The 20,527-nt window shown below is 42.3% G+C and overlaps 1 protein-coding gene across 8 annotated transcripts in view; it reads right to left on the bottom strand.

The window, feature by feature from the left end:
* PIAS2 (protein inhibitor of activated STAT 2) overlaps positions 1 to 15,943 on the bottom strand; it is a 73,784-nt gene extending 57,841 nt beyond the window's left edge. For 4 of the 8 annotated variants that reach the window (XR_013996276.1, XR_013996278.1, XM_081096532.1 and 1 more), the window contains exon 1: positions 15,759 to 15,940. Coding sequence is in view for 3 of the 8 variants with exons in the window: in XM_081096532.1 (XP_080952658.1) it covers positions 15,759 to 15,782 (24 nt within the window). In the remaining 5 variants the exon portion in view is untranslated. Of the gene's footprint in view, positions 1 to 2,001; positions 2,091 to 15,758 lie in introns of all 8 variants that reach the window. The other 4 variants (XR_013996277.1, XM_081096531.1, XM_081096534.1 and 1 more) reach the window with 2 other exon arrangements.
* Between the last annotated feature and the right edge of the window lie 4,584 nt (positions 15,944 to 20,527).

Genomic DNA, 20,527 nt, shown 5'->3' on the forward strand with positions numbered 1-20,527 from the left:
TGGCCCACAGTTCCTTTTTAAGGTGCACGAATTCGTGTACTGGGCCCCTAGTCTTATATAACAGTAAAATTTCTAGAACAGTGGTTCTCAACCTTCCTAATGCCACGACCCTTTAATACAGTTCCTCATGTTGTGGTGACCCCCCCAACCATAAAATTATTTTCGTTGCTATTTCATAACTGTAATTTTGCTACTGTTATGAATCGTAATGTAAATATCTGATATGCAGGATGTATTTTCATTGTTACAAATTGAACATAATTAAAGCATAGTGATTAATCACAAAAACAATATATAATTATATATTTGTTTTCCGATGGTCTTAGGCGACCCCTGTGAAAGGGTCATTCGACCCCCAAAGGGGTCGCAACCCACATGTTGAGAACCGCTGATCTAGAACAACTGAATTTCCAAGCTAGCTGAGTATCCATTGAGGAAAAGACCTTTGAAGAGCAAGGAAATGAGTGATCACAAATCTCAAAGGATGCCCAGCCTGTGTGGTTCCGTGGTTAAGCATTGACCCATGAACCAAGAGGTCACCAGTTAGATTCCTGATCAGGGCACATGCCCTGGTTTTGGGCTTGATCCCCAGTAGCAGGTGTGGCAGGAGGCAGCCAATTGATGTGTCTCTCTATCCCTCTCCCTTCCTCTCTCTAAAAGCAATAAAAAAAATTTTTAAAAATCTCAAAGGACAATATTTCCTCCAAGCCACTCCCTATTGACTTGTTCTTGGGAGTAAAATGAAGGTAACAGGCAGTTCCTGCTTCAGGTTTTGCCATCTATTTATTCAACGCACCCTAGTTTATACTTTTATCCACTTGCTGCCTCATAAATCAACCTACTTGGTGATTTTCAGTCAATTCTGAACTCAAAGGTAACCCACCTGTGAGTCATATTTATTTATACACATGTGCACCATGAAGCCAGAAAGAAGAGTAAGACCTGGAGCTGATGAAATGTCTCTATATTTGAAACCAAAACTTTTAAATAAATGATAAATTAAAGAATTCACGGAAGAAAATAGAAAAATATTCACAAATGAAAACACTCCACATCAAAACTTGTGTGAACAAGGAAAGCAATACATAGAAATTCCTGGTCTTAACTGCCTATGTTAAAATTAAAAAAATAAGCACTCAGAAAAAAAATAGAAACAAACCCAAAGGAAGTATAAGGAAAGAAATGAGCAGAAATTAATGAAATGGTAAAGTATACATTTAAGAGCATATAAGACAAAAACTCAACTCTTTGAAATCTTACAAATTGGCAAACTTTTAGCTCTTAACACTGATCAAGGAAAAGAAAGTTTTTTAAAAAAAGATAAAAGGGACATTAAAGACAGGTAACACAAAATTAGAGATTAACAAATCAATACCATAAATTGAAGAACATGGATGAAATGGACAATTTTCTATAAAAGTATAACCTACCAAAACCGGTTTTAAATTGAAAATACAAACAATCCTACAACCAAAACAATTAAAATAGTTAAGAAAGTGCCCCACAAAGAAAAAAACAGTAACAATTTTACAAGGGAGTTCTATCAAACATTTAAGAAACAGATCATTCTAATCTTACATCAACTCTTCCAGAAGAAAGGGGAAAAGTATATATTTTTAAAATTATAGGTCAATATCACACATTATTAGAGACAAAAATCCTGAATTAACTGTCTTCAAATTCACACACACACACACACACAAACCCAGACAGACAGAGAGAGACAGAGACAGAAAGATCCGGGCTGACTTTATACTTGAAACACAAGATTGATTTAAATATTAGAAAATCAATCAATGTAGTTCACCATGTTAACAGATTACAGAAGAAAAACATTAAGAGATTACAGAATAAAAACATGATCCTCTTCAAAGATGCAAAAAAGGCTTCTGATAAAATTCAACATCCATTTTTTAAAATTAGCAAACTAGTAATAGAAAGGAACAGCCTTAACCTGAAAAGATTATCTACAATAAACCTACAGCAAGCATCATACTTAACTGTGAAACTTTGAAAGTATTTCCTCTAAAATCAGGAACAAGATCAGGATGCCCCCATCACCGCTTCTATTCAACATTGTACTGGAGATCCTAGCCAGCACATTTAGACAAGAAAAAGAAAGAAAGAAAGAGAAAAAAAAAGCATAAGAATTGGAAAGGAGGAAACAAAGAGGTCATTATTCACAGATAGGTTGGTCTACACAGGAAATCCAAAAGAGTTCTATAGATAATTTATCATAATTAGGAGTATAGCAAGATTGTTATACAAAGTTAAATTTTACTTCTATTTACCAACAAGACAGAAAATATAATTATAAAAAGGTACCATTTATGATTTGATACAAACATAGGGTACCTAGAAATAAATCTAACAAATATCTACAATAGTTTAGTTGAAGAAAATTATAAAACTTTATTGAGAGACACTAAAAGATCTAAATACTGGTATATGAAGATTACAATGGTCATGATTAAGAAAACTTAGTAACAAAATGTTAATTTTCTCCAATGCATTTCCCATAAAAACCCCAAAATGTTGTGTGTGTGTACCTACATAACTTCAAAAGATGACTCTAAAATTATGTGGAGAATCTAATACTCAAGAAGCTCCTTGAAAAACTGCAATGCAGGAGGACTTGGCCTACTTCCATGTCCCCCAATGACTGACTTTAACTTTTTCTATTAAAACCTGAAAGTTGAATATAATATTAATAAATACATATGTTTGAAGGCATAACGCACTACAAAGGCAGCAAGGACCTGAGAGGCCAAGACTGTGGAAAGGAGGGAAGCGTAGCACATTGGATCCCTCTTTTCCCCTGGAGATATTTGCCAATGAGAAAGGATGGTGGATAAGTTGAGAAGTCAAGCAGAACTCTGAATAGACTTACAGGGCTGGTTATCTGCAAAATATAATCTGTAAGAGCTAGTATCTAGGGTATATAATGAACTCTTACAAATAAGTATGAAAAAGACAGAAGGCCCAGTATAAAAATGGGCAAAAAACTTGGCAAGTCACATCACAAAAGATATCCAAATTGCAAGTATATTAAAAGGGGTTTTATATAATTACTTATTAGGGGACTGTGGGAATGCAAATTAAAACCACTAAACATCTACCAAAATGTCTAAAATTAAGAATGGACAACAAAAAACAGGACATGGAATAACTGGAACTTTATTATTTTGTTAGTAGAAGGGTCTGAACAAACAACAATATGCACTATACTCAAAAAGAAAAGGAGGGAAGGAGGAGGGCAGGAAGGAGCGAGGATAGCAGTCTTATATATTAAAAATACAATTACTGAAATAAGTTCTACAGAAAAGTTCAAAGGCAAAGTAAAAGGGGACTCTTCCAGAGTGTAATAAACAAATGAAGCTTCAATCTAGGAAGTCCAATCAATATTCATCCATCAAGAGTCTCCAAGAAAACAAAAAAGGAGGAAAGAAATTATCAAAGATAATTCCCCAGATCTAAAGAGTCTTAAAACTGAAAAGGCACCTGACAGGAGTAATGAAAAAAGCCTACTACTAAACACATTTAAGAGACCAAAGATAAAGATATCACCATAAAGACTGTAAAGAAGGCTACTACAAAAGGATAACCACCAGATTAGCAACATTGGGGCTGCTTTAAATTCTGAGAGCAAAATTTTGAAAGTTCAGAGAGAAAAGTTGTATTACCAACTTAAAATTCTATATCTAAAATTTCAATCAGAAACAAACGGCAAGCCATTTTCAAATATTCAAAACTTACAAAGTTTATCACCAGCATACTTATAATTATACAGGGTGGGGCAAAAGCAGGCTTACAGTTGTTCGTATGGAAAATAATACAATGATTAACAAATAATAATACAAGAATAAACTATTTCATGTACTCACAACTGCAAACCTACTTTTGCCCCATCCTGTATTCCTGTAAAATAAAATTTTAATTAAAAAGACATGGAATCCAAATAATAGCCATAACCCAGGAGTGTAACGTAAAGTAATCCCAGAATGACAGCTGTATTAGCGCACCTAGAAAGAAAGTGCCCAAATTAGAAAAGGAAGGTTGAGAACTCCAGAATACCTATCTTGCAGAAAAACTGAATGGCTACAAGATGAGAACACATTGTAATACCAAATTTAAAAAATAATGTCAATGAGCGTTCCTCAATCAAGCGGGACTCTGTTATATTTCTCCTTTAAGGAGCAGAGGTTTATACTATTTTTAAAGAATAATTTATTGATTTTTAGAGAGAGAGGAAGGGAGGAGAAACATAGATATGAAACCGCAATATCGATCAGCTGCCTCTTGCACACCGCCTGCCTACCAGGAATCTGCCTACCAGGAATCGAGCCTGCAACCAAGGCATGGAACCAGCAACTGCTTGGTGCATAGGACAACACCCAATCAATTGAGCAACATTGGCCAGGGCAGCACAGGTTTTACTTAACAGAATTTCCTCTATAGCTCCACTCTACTTGGTTCTAACAGTGATTAATATTTACATAACAAAGGCTAGTTATTAGTACTCTAGAATCTCCTTTAGAAGTACAAAAAGTGTGCAAGAGTTATAAACCAAATAATATAAATCTTGACAATAAACAGAAAATTAAGGTTGGAAGAAAAGGAAGTGTGGAGGTAGAAAAAAACAAAGAGAAATAGATAGGTGTTAAATGCTCTGAATGGAAGATGTATTGTCTGAAACTGATAGGCCAAGAAACAGAAATTTGCTGCAAAAAGTTAAGAATAATCAACACCGGAATAGGAACCAAAAAAATGTAACAGCAGAATTAGAAACAAAGTGGAAAACATAATGACCTAAATTTGATATTTACTAGAAAGTCAAGCAACAGATACTGTTTAGAATTCAAAGAAAAATTTAAGATATAAAAAGAGATGTGGTATTTTTAAGTTTGGGAATTTACCTAAAAATTAAAAATAAAAGAGTTTAAGGCAGTTATATCAGGAGTGAGACTTAGTGGGAAAGGATGGACTTTTACTTTCCTTTGGAATTTTTCTGCGCTATCTGCACAAGGACTGTTTTTATTTGGGGGGGGAGGGGGAATGAGGAATGGAAATAAGAAAATATAAAATGTTATTAAAACCATTTTTCAGATTAAGGAAAAAGTGCAATAACTTGTTCAATGTCATAAAGTCAATATCCAGGCAAACACTAAAAATATATATACATTTTGTGGCATAATCAAGATTTGCTTTTACTGACCTACATGAATAAGCAAATGGAGAGCTCTGAATGTCTTTGTTAGGTTTATATTGCTCTCTGCAAAGTCAAAAAGCAAACAAACAGTTTCAAACCACTTTTCCAAAAAGTCTAGGAAAAAAGCCACATTGCTAGGGGGTTCAAAATGAATATTCATAGAAAATAGTTTGGACTATGATACCAATTGATTCCACATAACACTTTTACTTCAATTCAACTATCCAATTCCTTATGTTGAGGTACCTGAATAAAAACAGACTGTCAAGAAAACTCAAAGGGAAAAAAGTTGTCTTTAAAAAAAAATAGTGCTGGGAAAACTGGTATCCACATGCAAAAGAAGTTGAATCCCTCACACCATAAGCAAACATTAACTCAAAATGGATCAATCACCTAAATGTAAAAGCTAAAACTATAAATATAACCTCTTAGATGAAAACAGGCATAAATCTTTATGACACTGATATAAAGAACTTGAATCTAGAATAAAGAATTTAAACTTAATTTTTAAAATAACCCAATTAAGAAATGGGCAAAAGGTTTGAACAAACTCTTCTCTAAAGAAGATATAAAATGGCCAATAAGCACATGAAAAGATGCTCAAGTCCTGGCCAATGTAGCTTAGTTGATTTGAGCATCATACCCAAACGCCAAGGTTGTGGGCTCAATCCTTGGTAGGGGCACATACAAGAATCAATCAGTGAATGCATAAATGAGTGAAACAGCAAATCAATGTCTTTCTCTCTCTCTCTTTCTTTATCCCTCCCTCTCTCTCTCATTAAAATCAATCAATAAAATTTTTTTAAAAAAGAAGCTCAGTATCATTAGTCATTGGGAAATGCATATCAAAACCACAATGAGACACCACTCCACAACCATGAGTTTGAGGATATGGAAAAGTTAGAACCTTTTCACTTTCCTGATATGGCAAGACCTAGCTGAAAGTACTGATGAGGTATTTATTTAAAAGACTGATTTGTCTATCATCCAACCTTGCAAACAAAAACAAAAAGGGTGAACCAATCTCAGACTATAATACAAGACTAGAAACCTTCTGTGTGCAACATTCTGGGCTTTCTTTATTAAACCCAAGCACAGAAAAAGCCCTGACTTCTGTATTCATTAGCAGGCTCCAGTCTGAACTAAGTAGCCTAATAAAAAGACATAAGCTGGGCTGGAAAGCTGCCCCTCTCGCTGAATTAGCTGAGCATTTTGAGAAAACCTTGTAGCAAGGTAAAATTTTTAAAGCCAATAAACATGGCCCCACAGTAACAAGAGCTCCAAGGACCAAGAGGAGGACCTTCACATACACATTCCAAGCCAGAATCTAGAAGTCCTCCACTCAGGAACACTGTGCCCTGAAATCTCTGCCTTCATTGTAAACAACCAGGGTACTGGAAAAGGGAATGCCCCTACAGAACCCGTCCTTTAATAGACCTCCACCTTCTGCCAGACTGTTCTTCCATCAGAGAAGTCTTGAAAGATTTTATTTCCAAAATAATAATCATCATTGATGAGGCCCCAAGGGATCCATTGGAAAGTTGCTCTCCATGATACCTCTAAATGAACAAGGGGAGACTAAGATAAAAATTAATGAAGAATCGGTGTAGTACTGGTGGACACCAAAGCCACTTTATCTACTTTCATAAACAGCAAATCCCTAAGAGTAAAGAGAATTTTTTTTTTTAAATATATTTTATTGATTTTTTACAGAGAGGAAGAGAGAGAGATAGAGAGTTAGAAACATTGATGAGAGAGAAACATTGATCAGCTGCCTCCTGCACATCTCCCACTGGAGATATGCCCGCAACCCAGGTACATGCCCTTGACCGGAATCGAACCTGGGACCTTTCAGTCCGCAGGCCGACGCTCTATCCACTGAGCCAAACCGGTTTTGGCAATAAAGAGAATTTTTGTAGTGGGAATTTCTAACCAAACTCAATGGGTCTAAACCAGTCCAGATGACATTAGGGCCATTTTTGGAAATCATACTTTCCTTCTATGTGACACTGCCCCAATAAACGTGTTTGGACAAGATTTGCTTTCTAAATTGAGGCGTCATATAAAATGTAACTCGGAAGAAGAAATGTCTCAGAAATTCCTAACTCTCCTGAACCTGAGCTGCTCTGCTCCTCTGCAACAAGGGACTGATGAAATTGAGAAAATCTGAAACCCCCATCTCCCAGAAGTGCCTGAATGCCTACAGGCTTCTTTTTACATTGAGAAATACAAAATTAAGAGCTTTGAACCCACAAAATTCCAAATATATCATTCCAAACCCCTGCCTAAATCCCCTCAATATCCACTAAAACCAGAAGCTATCCCAGGGCTTTCACCAACTGTAGAAAACTTAATTAAGCAAGGACTTAAAATTCCACGCATTAGCCCCTGTAACACTCCGATCTTACCCATTAAAAATCGAAATGGATGAAGCTGGGGATTTGCTGCATGCAAATAAAACTGTGATACTAAGGTAGTTTCAAATTCTAATGCCTTGTTAGCTAATGTACCTATCGTCTCAAAACAGTCCACAGTGGTGGATCTTTGCTCTGCTCTTTCCTTAGTATTCCAGTTGACAAGGAGAATCAGTACTTACTTATCTTCACTTAGAAAAAATAACAACATACCTGGACTATAATGACACAGTGTATACTGAAGCCACATCCTATTTTCGAAGGTTTTACATCAAGACTTGGCAACTTTAGCCCTGAAAGGTTTGACTCAGTGGATAGAGCGTCGGCCTGCGGACTCAGGGGTCCCAGGTTCGATTCCGGTCAAGGGCATGTACCTGGGTTGCTGGCACATATCCAGTGGGGAGTGTGCAGGAGGCAGCTGATCGATATTTCTCTCTCATTGATGTTTCTAACTCTCTATCCCTCTCCCTTCCTCTCTGTAAACAATCAATAAAATATATTTTTTAAAAAAGACTTGGCAAGCCGAAACCGGTTTGGCTCAGTGGATAGAGCGTCGGCCTGAGGACTGAAAGGTCCCAGGTTCGATTCCGGTCAAGGGCATGTACCTGGGTTGCGGGCACATCCCCGGTGGGGGATGTGCAGGAGGCAGCTGGTCGATGTTTCTCTCTCATCGATGTTTCTGACTCTCTATCTCTCTCCCTTCCTCTCTGTAAAAAATCAATAAAATATATTAAAAAAAAAAAAAAGACTTGGCAACTTTACAGTTTCCTAAGAAATCTTCACTCATTCAATATGTAGATGACTTATCTGTTACGTTCCGCTAATAAGGATTCAGAAATAGATTCAATTTATATATTACAGCAATTAGTTTGTAAAGGCCATAGGCCTCTAAGGAAAAACTCCAATTCTCAAAAAAGGTTCACTACCTACGACATGATTTGACTGCAGAAGGCATTTCCCTCTCACTTGAAAGAATAAACATAATCCCAAAACTTCCCTAAACCTACATCAAAATGACAGTTAATGAGTTTCCTTGGACTTGAAGAATATTACAGATCTTGGGTTATAAATTTTTCTCTGATTGAAACTCCTCTGTATCAGCTTACAAGGAACTCAATCCCAGACCCCAGACCCCAGACCCCAGGAAGAAATTCACGAGCAAGCCTTTAGCCAATTAAAATTAGCTCTATAACAAATTCCGGTCCTAGGGCTCCCAAATTATACTAACAATTAGACCCAGTAATCAGAACATATCCAAATGTTTAAAAGCAGCAGCCAAGGCAGCTGAATTGGTAGACGCCTCAGCTGAATGAGTATTAGGATATGACTTATGCTTACAAGTACCTCATGCTGCTGAGAGTCTATCAAGCTCCAATACCTCAACATTTTTCAGCAAACAGGCTAACATCTTATGAGATCCTTTCTCCTTTCACCTAAACTCCATATTAAGCGCTGCAATTTGCTCAATCCTGCTACCCTTGCCAGACAATGGCACAGATCACCATAACTATGTAGACATGGTGTCATGGTTATTAAGCCCTTGCACTGACTTGCAAAACACACAGATTTAATACCCTTTTCATCCATGGGTCCTATGCTATAATTGCAGAAGGGAAATATCAAGCACAACATGCTGTTAACAACGCAATATGAACTACTGGAAAGGGGAATCCTTCCTCAATTTAAGTCTGCTCAACCAGCAGAACTGCACGCCTTCACTTTAGCTTGTTAGCTATCCAATGGAAAATCCAAAAACATTTTATACTAGAGGCCCAATGCATGAAATTCGTGCATGGGTAGGGTCCGTAGGCCTGGCCAGTGATCAGGGCCGATCTGTGGGGTGACCAGCAGGGCAATCAGGGGAGCCCCCGCTGGCACCTGCCTTTGCTGGCCTGGAGCCTGCAGGCTGGGGACAGCTCCTGTCTTGAGCATCTGCCCCTGGTGGTAAGTGCACATCATAGCAACAGGTCGTTCTGCCATTTGGCCAATTTGCATATTAGGCTTTTATTATATAGGAGGATTGACAGCAGCTATGCCTTTGGGGTGGTCCATGACTTTGGTATGTTAAAGAAACAGAGAGATTTCCTCACTTCTAGTGGAACTGCAATCAAGAATGGGCCCGCCATAGCTGGTTTGGCTCAGTGGATAGAGTGTCAGCTTGAGGCCTGAAGGGTCCCAAGATCAATTCTAGTCAGGAGCACATGCCCAGGTTATGGACTCCATCCCCAGTAGGGGGCGTGCAGGAGGCAGCTGATCAATGGTTCTCTCTTATCAATGGTGTTTCTATCTCTCTCTCTCTCTCTCTTCCTCTCTGAAGTCAATAAAAAATATATTAAAAAAGAGAGAGAGAGAATGGGCCCCAAGTAAATGAACTGCTCTCTGCCATTCTACTGCCTAACTTAATTGCAATTATTAACATTGAAGCTATTACTAGAAAAACAGAACCTGAGTTCAGGGAAACACTCAGGCAGATGCAACATGAATCAGAACTAAATTGTCCCAATATGCAACTTGAATAAACTTCCTATGATTGACTCAAACCAAATTATTTATAAGTAGTTGCTCGGTGCACAGATTCATGCACATTGAAAGGAAATTAATTAGAAGGTGGCCAGTGGGGCGGGACTGGGCAAGATGGGCCAGACATGCCCTGGAGCCAACCTCCTGAGGTCCCTCCCCAACTGGCACACCTGGAGCAGGCCGTGCAATGGCTGGAAGGGCGCCTGTGGAGTGAGGGGGTCCCTCGGGCAGGTGAGGTCCCTTGTCCTGACCTTAGGGGATCAGGTCGAAACCAGCTCTCTGACATCCCCTGAGGGGTCCTGGAGTGCGAGAGGGTACTCTGCAAAGTTGCTGTCGCTTGGCAATTCCTACATTGAGCATCCTCCCCCTGGTGGTCAATGTGTGTCATACCTACTGGCTGGTCGGCCGGTCACTTAGCCTTTCTCTCATCACTGATGTTTGTTTCTCTCCCCTCCCTTCCTCTCTGAAATCAATAAAAATATACTTAAAAAAAAAAAAAAAAAGACAAGCCTTACCCAGTTTGGCTTGGTGGATAGAGCGTCAGTCTGCGGACTGAAGGGTCCCAGGTTTGATTCCAGTCAAGGGCACATGCCCGGGTTGTGGGCTCAATCCCCAGTAGGGGGGCATGCAGGAGGCAGCCAATCAATGATTCTCTCTCATCACTGATGTTTCTATCTCTCTCCCCCTCTCCCTTACTCTCTGAAATCAATAAAAGTATATTTTTTTAAAAAGACAAAATCAGCCGAAACCGGTTTGGCTCAGTGGATAGAGCGTCGGCCTGCGGACTGAAAGGTGCCGGGTTTGATTCCGGTCAAGGGCATGTACCTGGGTTGCAGGCATATCCCCAGTGGGAGATGTGCAGGGGGCAGCTGATCGATGTTTCTCTCTCATCGATGTTTCTAACTCTCTATCTCTCTCCCTTCCTCTCTGTAAAAAAATCAATAAAATATATTAAAAAAAAAAAAAAAAGACAAAATCAGGCACCCAAGCTAGATAACACTGTTGAGACCAACAAGGATGCAAATTTAATATTAACCAAGGACTCACTGAGAGCCCAGACAGCCACCTGGTTCGTTCACTGTACCTAAAAATGCCATTACTAAAAGCTCTACATTCAGCAACTCATCATGGCACAGATAAAATGATCCAAACTATGAAAAGTATTGGTGAGATCACTGATCTAAGATCACAAATTTGGTTTGTGACCAATGTCTAATTTGCCAAGCCCATAATCCTGGCAAGGCTATTAAGGTATTAACAGAGCATCCCCGCTGGTGACTTACTAGGCCATTTGAACTTACAATGGATTTCATTCTACTGCCTCCCACAATGAGTTATCACTATATTCTAGTAATTGTATGTCCTCAGGATGGATTAAAGCCTTCCCATACAGAAAGGCTGACACCAAAACAGTGGCTAAGAAACTTTTAGAAAATATGTATTTCCTTTCTGGAGTATCCCCAGAGAAATCTCTCATTTTGACACACACAGAGATAACACACACACGGGAGAACTCATTTCATTGGACAAATTATTAATTAAATACAGCACTGCTGACACAATGGTATTCCATTGCCCTTACTGTCCTCAGTCACCTGGTAAATTCCAATGGACTAAAGCTAGTTAAATTAACAGAATTAACTGGACTGCCCTGGTCAAAAGTTCTACCATTAGTTTTGGTGGCAATTAGACACTTGTAGAAAAGCATAAATTAGTGCCTTATGAAATAGTAACAAGAAGAACTACGCCTTTGATGATAAAACCACACATCTCCTGTACTCATAAATTCTAAAATGACTCAATACTGTAAAGCTTTAATGTATCATGCCAAAATGTTTTTCCACCAGGTAAAGGAAGCTTTCCACGAACCTCCAACAGATGATCAAACCTTTCACAGCTTAGAACCTGGAGAGTAGGTATTCTGGAAATGACACCTAAGAAAGAATGCCCTTTAACCTCGTTAAAAGTGACCATAGCAGGTTCTCCTTACTACCCAGAAACAGAAACAAGATGAGCAACAGGATAAACAGCAAAAGCAATTCCTCCATAGATGACACCATAACCTGAGTTTCACAATGAAACAAGAGCATTTTAACTCTGATGGTGACTAAGAGTGTGCTAATACCAAGTTTTCAGTCAAACTCTCATGTTTGACGTGATGACCATAGGGGGAAATTGCTATATTAATTAAACAAGGAAGCCATTAAACCTAGGTGACTCTAATGCTGTGGTGCCTATGTAAGCAAACCAAAATCTAAGCCAACAAGAATTTAAGCTACAGCCAGTCAATAATTTCCTTACCTTGCTTCTACCTTTTCTCCATGTTTTTCCCCAGCTCCTATTAACTGAGTGCTCCTAACCACATCTGGTTTAGTGCTACCCAATTCAAACTGATTTTTGCTCAAATAAACTCCTAAATTGTAATGCCTGCATTTATCTTTTAATACCACTAATAGCTTTGAATCACATGGTAGATTCTGTTACATCTATTACCAATTAGACTATTTCCTTGCTCAACAGTTGGGGAGTAGGAGGAATGAGGACCTCTAACTTCAAACCCCCCTTAACTTCCCATTCTACTCTACCAGAATGGCCAGTGCTACTAGGTGTAAGGAACCAAATACTCAAGACTTCCAAATAGAAAATCTGTTACAAAATTACTTAAGCCTCTTAGTATAAAAGATTTTCTGTGTCTGGTTTACCAGTACCTATTAAGAAAGTTATAATGCCCTAGCCTGTTTGGCTCAGTGGATAGAGTGTCGTCGGCCTACGGGCTGAAGGGTTCCAGGTTCGATTCTGGCCAAGGGCACACGCCCGGGTTGCAGGCTCCATCCCCAGTGGGGGGCGTGCAGGAGGCAGCCGATCAATGATTCTCTCTCATTGATGTTTCTAGCTCTCCCTCTCCCTTCCTCTCTGAAATCAATAAAGAAATATATTTTTTAAAAAAAAGTTATAATCACTGGCTCTTCTTCACTAGCCCAAATACACACCCAGACACTTAAACATTCACTCTTGTTTTGACACACACAGAGATAATAAATTCTCAATGCACAAAAGGGTGTGAAGAATACAGAAAAGAGACTCTTTAAAAAAGAAATCTTAATACAATAGATCCTCCTCTACCCTTACACTTGAGTGGAGGGAAGTAGGGAGAGTAGATTAGCCAGGTTAAATTGCAGCAGGGGCCTTTTTAAGGATGGCTGAAGGGTGACACCAGCATGAAATGGTGCACTGGAGGAGAAAGACAAGGGTAAAAAGCTGCTCTGACTGAAGAAGAGATGAGGGACTTCAGAACCCCAACTATTTTGCCTCTCCTCCACCTCTGTGCTGGGCTCTGCTAGAGACTAGAAAGCAGGGTGGCAGTGACAGAAGTCCAGGCATCAGCTCTTATAAGCTTGTCCCAGGTTAATTCACTAAATTTGCAAACTAGTTTATCCACAGAATCCTACCAAAATAGTGTTGTAAAATAAGGAACTGATGAATTGAATAATTTCTCCCTCCAACGCCCTGGAAGCTTCTAATACGTGATGCATTATTATAATCATCTTTGGTAATTCAGCCCGCAATTTCCCTTCACAGAGAACAGACCCATTCCTTTCCTCAACCCACCGGAATGATCAAGGGCAGGGAGAAGCAGTGACAACTGATTTACAGAGAGAGATGAGGAAGCTGACCCAGAACACAAATGGGAGGGGGAAAGGGAGAGAGACAAGAGAAAAGCTTCTCTGGTTTCCAAACCACTCTGCAGTTCCTGGTTCGGCTCCCACCTACGCACTGACCAGCTGCTCTGCCCTATAGGCCCAGTACATAAATTCTCTGCTTTTTGCTAAGCTTTGACCAACAACAGTTACAAAAGTGTAAGACAAGACTTGAAAAAGTTTTCACCAACGAAATACCTTAGAAGAGGAAAAAGTGGTATACGTCCGTTATGCACAAAATTTAAGAAAATACTGCAGTTAGAAAAGAAGCTTAACTTCAAACTTCAGTCTTCTCAAGCCATCCTAAATTTAATGCATGAATCTGCACAGGTAAGGCTCAGGCCTGCTCCATGCAAAAGATCCACAGACGTTAAAAGCTCTAGAGCCAGGGCTCTGAGACACTAAAGCCCGTCTACTTGATCGTCATGAACACCTTTTATGCACTGACTTTAGAGAGAGAGCGCGCGTCAGGGAAAGAAAGGGAGAAACGTCGACTGGTTGTCCCCCTCATGTTTGTATTCATCGCTGGTTTCCTGTGCGCCCGGACGCAGGCGCAGGGAGACGCGCTCTACCGGCTCTTTTGCTGAAGTCCACCAGCCAGGTAACCAGCCAGCATCCTTCCCTGACCCTCTATCCCTCGCCAAAAATAAATAAAATAAATAAGCATACAAAACCGAATCTCTTAGCGGATTCCTTCTTCCTTCTTTCAAGTTAACCCTGACATCAGACGTGCGTGACACACTAGGTTTGCATTTGCCTGCATTCCAAGTTCACTCTCACCTCCACTTTTGACTTTGTTTTTAAAATCGGGGTTTCCGTCCCTAAGTGTCCCAGTTATGTCGCCAGCCATTCAGCCAACCGTAAAAAAAAAAAAAAAAAAAAAAATAAGCCCGGCTCGTTCATCACCGTTCTGTGCCGCCGAGGACGCTGAAGGTCAGGGGGGGACACGCTTTCCACCCCAGCCCCTGCACACCCCATCCCGAACCTCCCGCGGCGGTTCTCAACCTGTGGGTCGCCAACAATGACAATACATCCTGCGCATCAGATATTTACATGACGATTCATCACCGTAGCGCAATAACAGTTATGGAGTAGCCACGAAAATAATGTTATGGTTGGGGGTCACCACAACATGAGGAGCTGTACGAAGGGGTCGCGGCATCAGGAAGGTTGAGAACCACTGAGCCAGGCATCAACAACCAAGCGGCGGCGACCTTGCTCTGGGGCAGGGGGGACACATGTCTGTCCCTCCAGAGCTCCCGAGACGAGTTTACAAACAAACGCCAGCACAACGCGGACTGTGCGGGTCCCTTACCGCGGCGTCGGGAGACTGACTATCCAGGGTCGAGGCTGCAGGCAGGACTCCCCCCAAGACCACGCTTCCCGCCCAGACGCTGAGGCAGCACTGGCGGCGGGGGCTTCCCGTGACACCGCTGACTAGCCCGCAGCCTCAGCCAGGGCGGAGGGCGAGAACTCCGAAACGCAACTTCACGTTCGGGAAACAAGTCTCCCACCAAGTGAGCAGCAGCCTGTGGACTTGCGAGTCGCCATGCACACGGGCGCCCTCGCGGTCCACCTCAGCCCTTAAAATAACGGGGAGGTCGCGTCCTCCTTCCCGAGGACGCCCGGCCCCCGCGTCAGGTGTGAGGAGCCCGGGGGTGGCGAGGGAGGAGGGGGGGCCGGCTGGCCGCTCGCCCCGGGCCCCAGGCCCTCCGCCCCGCGCGGCCCGGCGCCCTCCGCCACCTGGCTCCCCTCCCACCCCCACCGCGGCGCCCCCGCGGAGGTGGGCCGGGACTCCGGGCTCCTCAAACCCGTCCCCGCACAGCAAGGTGGCGGCGGCCGGCGACGTAGCTTCTTCCCCCGCCTCCTCTCCCCTCCCCCGCGGCCTCCGCTCTCCATTCCCGCGCCCCCGCTTACCCTCAACTCCTCGAAATCCGCCATTTTATACCACCCGCGGGTGCCGCTGTCGCCACAGCACCCCCTCCCGCTGCCGCCAACGACGCCGCCGCCACCAGGGCCGCCACCGCCGCCTCCAGCAACATCCTGCACTGGGCGCCGCCGAAGACGCCGCGGCCGCTACCGCCGCCGCCGCCAGGCCCGTCACGTGACGGGCACGGAAGCCCCGCCCCCGGCGCGCGCGGCCCCGCCCCCTGGCGACCCCCGCGCCCAGCCCGCCACTTTCCCTCCGCGGCTTCCGGCCGCGCGCGCCCCTGCGCGGCGTTAGCCTCGCACAGCTCCCGCCCTCCCTCGGTCCGGCCTGCCCGCCTTCCGGTCCCGGCCCTGCCGCCTTACTCTCCTCAGCTCCCTGCGGTGCCTTCCACCCCCCTTCCCGCACGGAGGCCCGCCAGACCCCCCGGAAGCGCCGCGGGACCTCAGCGTTACCTGCGGGGCTGGAGCAGGGCCTGGCCCCGGCGAGCGGCAGACCGGAAGAGCTGGGCCGGACTCCTGGCTGGAACATTTCGGGGGCAGTGGCTGCGGCCGGAGGAAGCAGCTGCGAATACAACCATCCCCCAGAGTAGTTGTGTGGGAACGATATGAATACGGGCGCCGGGTTAGCTATTGTTCCGATCCGACGGTGCGGGACTGGTGGCACCTCCGGAAGGCTAATCTCCTCGCCGGTTTAAGACACGTCCCAAGCTGTAAGAATTGTTAGGAGTTTATTGGAGCCAAACTGAGGACGATTGCTGGGGAGCAAAAATCGCAGCGGACCGTGCTTAGGCTCCGGAGAATGGCAGTTTGGCTCCTTATTTTCTACACTAGAATCAAAGGAGAAGACGTAAGGGGGTTACATGAAATCCATTGGTGATAGATTAGGGAGGCGGGAGAAAGCAAAGCGGGGAAATCTCTGGGATTGGATAAAAAGTAAAAGGAATGCACGCAGACAGTACTTGTTTTACGCTGGTGGGGATCGGGTAGTGAGCAGCCCATTAACACGGTAACAGTAACCAGGAGGGGTTCCGCGGTCCCCAGAGTGTGCCCGGAAAGGTCTGGAAAAAGGAAATTACCCCGACATCCCAAAGGTATGTTAATCAGGTGCAAAAAGACAATAGACAGGCCCAGTTAAGGTAAGGATTGGCCTTTGTCAAGGAGACACCAGTGGTCGGCAAACTGCGGCTCGGGAGCCACGTGCGGCTCTTTGGCCCCTTGAGTGTGGCTCTTCCACTAAATACCGACTTCTGCCCACGGGCCAAGAAGTTTCCATCGCACTGTACATGCGCGCCCGCACGTGGTATTTTGTGGAAGAGCCACACTCGAGGGGCCAGCGAGCCGCATGTGGCTCGCGAGCCGCAGTTTGCCGACCTCTGGCCTAGGACAACACATGACTCGCTTTCCGTGAGGAAATTTTAATTTCAGACCATCCTGTGTGGTTACTTGAGGTCTCTGAGTTTGTAGGTCCCCTCCCCCCACCCCATGACAGGCCTCCCCTGAGCTTATCAGGTTTGTGGTATACGACCCCTTTTTGTCCACGCTTCCCTCTTTTGGTCACAAATCAATCCAAAGGATGCATTGGTTGGATAATGTGCTAGGAAGGCTCACTCCTAGGAAAATTTAGTGTCAGCGTTTGTCTTGCTGGACAATGGACCGTTGGGGATGAGGCAAGACCCAACCTTGGATGAGGTCAACGCCAAATTTTCTGAAAAGAGAAAAGCATGTAGTATAACATTTATTTATAGTTTCAGGGCACACCATACCACTCCAGTCTTCACAATCTGACCGTGAGGTGGGTCCCCATCTACTATGGCCCATCTACTTCCCATTAGAAGCACTCAAGTGCTGTTCATTATTCATCTGATTCTTGCTGGCTGTGCAATCGAGAACTGTAACCTTGAGGTTTATTCGGGGACAAGGCTGTAAGAACACAATGCCTCATGGAGTGAATTCTGAGTATTTTTTATTCATAAGCTCCTTGTTTTATTGATTACTCTCTTTGAATAAATATTCATCAGTCCTATCCCTTTTTCTCTACTAACCCTCCCCCCAGCCCCCCATTCCAGAGTAAACCCTCTGGAATTCTGTATTCACAACCTCACTAGCAAATGTCACACCATCTTCAGCACACCTGTTCTAGGCATGCAAGAATGAGGGGGGAGTTTTCAAAAATGACAAGAAATGTACTTGCCTAGTTGCCAACCCTGTGACAGTCAACGATAAGTCATCTCTAAATATATATTGTTCAAACTCCCTTTTTTATGTTACTAAAAATGTATCTTGTAATTCTTTAAAAACTGTCAGCTCTGTCAATGGAAAGAGAAAAAGGTTTAATTATATAGACATTCCACAGAGGTATAAATCTCTCTCTGCCAACAGTTGTTGATATGGAAGAATGAAGAGCCTTTATGGGAGCTTATCCAAAAGTAAGTGAAATCTGGTTTCTGCCCATCTCTGTTATCAGTGTCATTTTCTACTTTACCTGAAATGGTACCAAAACGTAGGCCCTGTCTTCCTTACTTCATCTCAACAAGAGCCCTCTTGCTGCCCTTCCTACAGCTGCACATAGCAGTTCAGAGCCCTCTGAAAGGAAGGAAAGACAGAAAGCAAGGAAAGCCACCCAGGCCAGGATTGGCATCTTTCCTGCTCTACAACTTTAGGAAAAGGTACTGGGCCCGTTCAGGCCCTGCCTCCTCATCTGTAAAGTGGAAACAGTAATACACTCTCATAGTGTTGCAAAGGAAAAACTATCTCAGTCAAGTTTCCTTGATTAAGAGATTGTTTGCTTTTTGTATTTCTAGGAGAATGAATAATCAACCAGACAAACCTGTCCATATTCGTTTTAAAAATGAAGGGAGTGGATTTTACTAGAAGGATAGCTGGTAACTGTCATCATTAAACCAAGGAACATTGAACAACAGGGTCCAGAAAGGGCAGCTAGCAGTGCAGCCTCAAGGACCTCTGCAGCTGTTCCCTTCGCTCAAAAATGCCCTGCCATTAGCATGACTCATCTTCAAACTTCCTCAGCCTGCATGTCTCTCAGCACAGATTCTCAAGAAAAAGAATGATTGCCTCCCCCTGGCTAACAGGCTTTTCTCAGCCTGCATGCCATCCAGATCCAACCAGTTAAGGCTAGGGGCAGGCTCCCAGGACACATAGGTCTGCAGGGCCTAGGAGGAGAGCAAGGCTGACACCCCCTACCCCCCCCAAAAAAAAAAAAAACTATGTGCTTAGAACTGCTTAGACATAATGAGCACTTAGTGTGTCTTAGCTATTGTTACTGTTCATAGTATACTGTGTAATTTTCAACCTCCATACATTTTATTACACCTTTTTTTTTAACCACTGAAATGTTATTCCTCCCCTTTTTGAATGAAAATGCAATCATTCACTTATTCATTGATCCAGAAAATACTTTATTTCACACTTAATATGAGTCAAACAATGTTCTTGGCAATAAGGATATAGTAGAAAACAAAATTTCTGCCTTGATGAAACTTATATTCTAGTGAGGGCTGGGGACTGCAGGAATAATTACCCATACACCATGAATTAATATAAATTGGGGTAGTAAGAAGTTCCAAAAGGGGAACAAATCAGTTTGAGGAGATAAATAATGATGGGGAAAGAATAAGGGCTACATTGCACAATAAAACAGGGCCTGGGGACTGTAATAAGAAGTTTGATTTTTTTTTTATTTTTAGAGTGATGTAAACCCATTGAAAGGTTTTGAGAAGGGGCATGGTGAGATCAGACTGATATTAATAAAATTTTATTCTGACTGTTATATGGAGAATGGTGGTAGTGGAACAAGATAGAAAGTGAGGCCCTGACCAGTTTGGCTCAGTGGATAGAGCGTCGGCCTGCAGTCGGACTGAAGGGTCCCAGGTTCGATTCCGGTCAAGGGCATGTACCTTGGTTGCGGGCACATCCCCAGTGGGGGGTGTGCAGGAGGCAGCTAATCGATGTTTCTAGCTCTCTATCCCTCTCCCTTCCTCTCTGTAAAAAATCAATAAAATATATTTTTTAAAAAAAGAAAGCAAGGAAATGAAACCAGGGACTACTGCAGTCAGCCAGGATGATGATGGCAGCAGCAGTGAAGAAGTGAAGAATGTATTGTGTGTTTTATTATGAAATCTTTCAAGCATACAATATAGAGAATAATAAATTGGTATATCCAACTTCCAATTCTATCTTAATATTTTGCCATATTCGCTTCAGATTTTTTTTTTAGAAAGAAAACTTTATAAATGTAATAAAATCCTCCAGAATGGCCCACAGATTGCATTTCTTTCTTCTCAGAGGTACCCTGTCCTGGTTTTGATATTTATCATTCACATGTGTTTTTGCATTTCTATCACACACACACACACACACACACACACACACACACATATATATAATCCATATATGTAATATTTAAAAATGTTACGTATATGAATTATATATGCATGTATATATCTATAAATACAGCATTGTTTTATATTTTTAAAAAATGTATATAAAGGATATATAAATTTTTTTCAACTTCATTTTTTCATTTAACATTGTTTTTGGGATTTGTCCATGTTCTTATATGTAGCTCTGGCTTAATCCATTTCTGGGTATATACCCCAAAGAATTGAAAGCAAGGTCTTGTACAGCTATGTTCATAGCAGCTTTATTCGCAATAGCTAAAAGGTGGAAGCAACCTGCTATGGACTGAATGTCTGTGTCCCCTCAAAAGCCATGTGTTGAAGCCCTAATCTCCATTGTGA

This window comes from Myotis nattereri (genome assembly GCF_964212035.1).
Source record: "Myotis nattereri genome assembly, chromosome: 8".
Classification (NCBI taxonomy): Eukaryota; Metazoa; Chordata; class Mammalia; order Chiroptera; family Vespertilionidae; genus Myotis; species Myotis nattereri.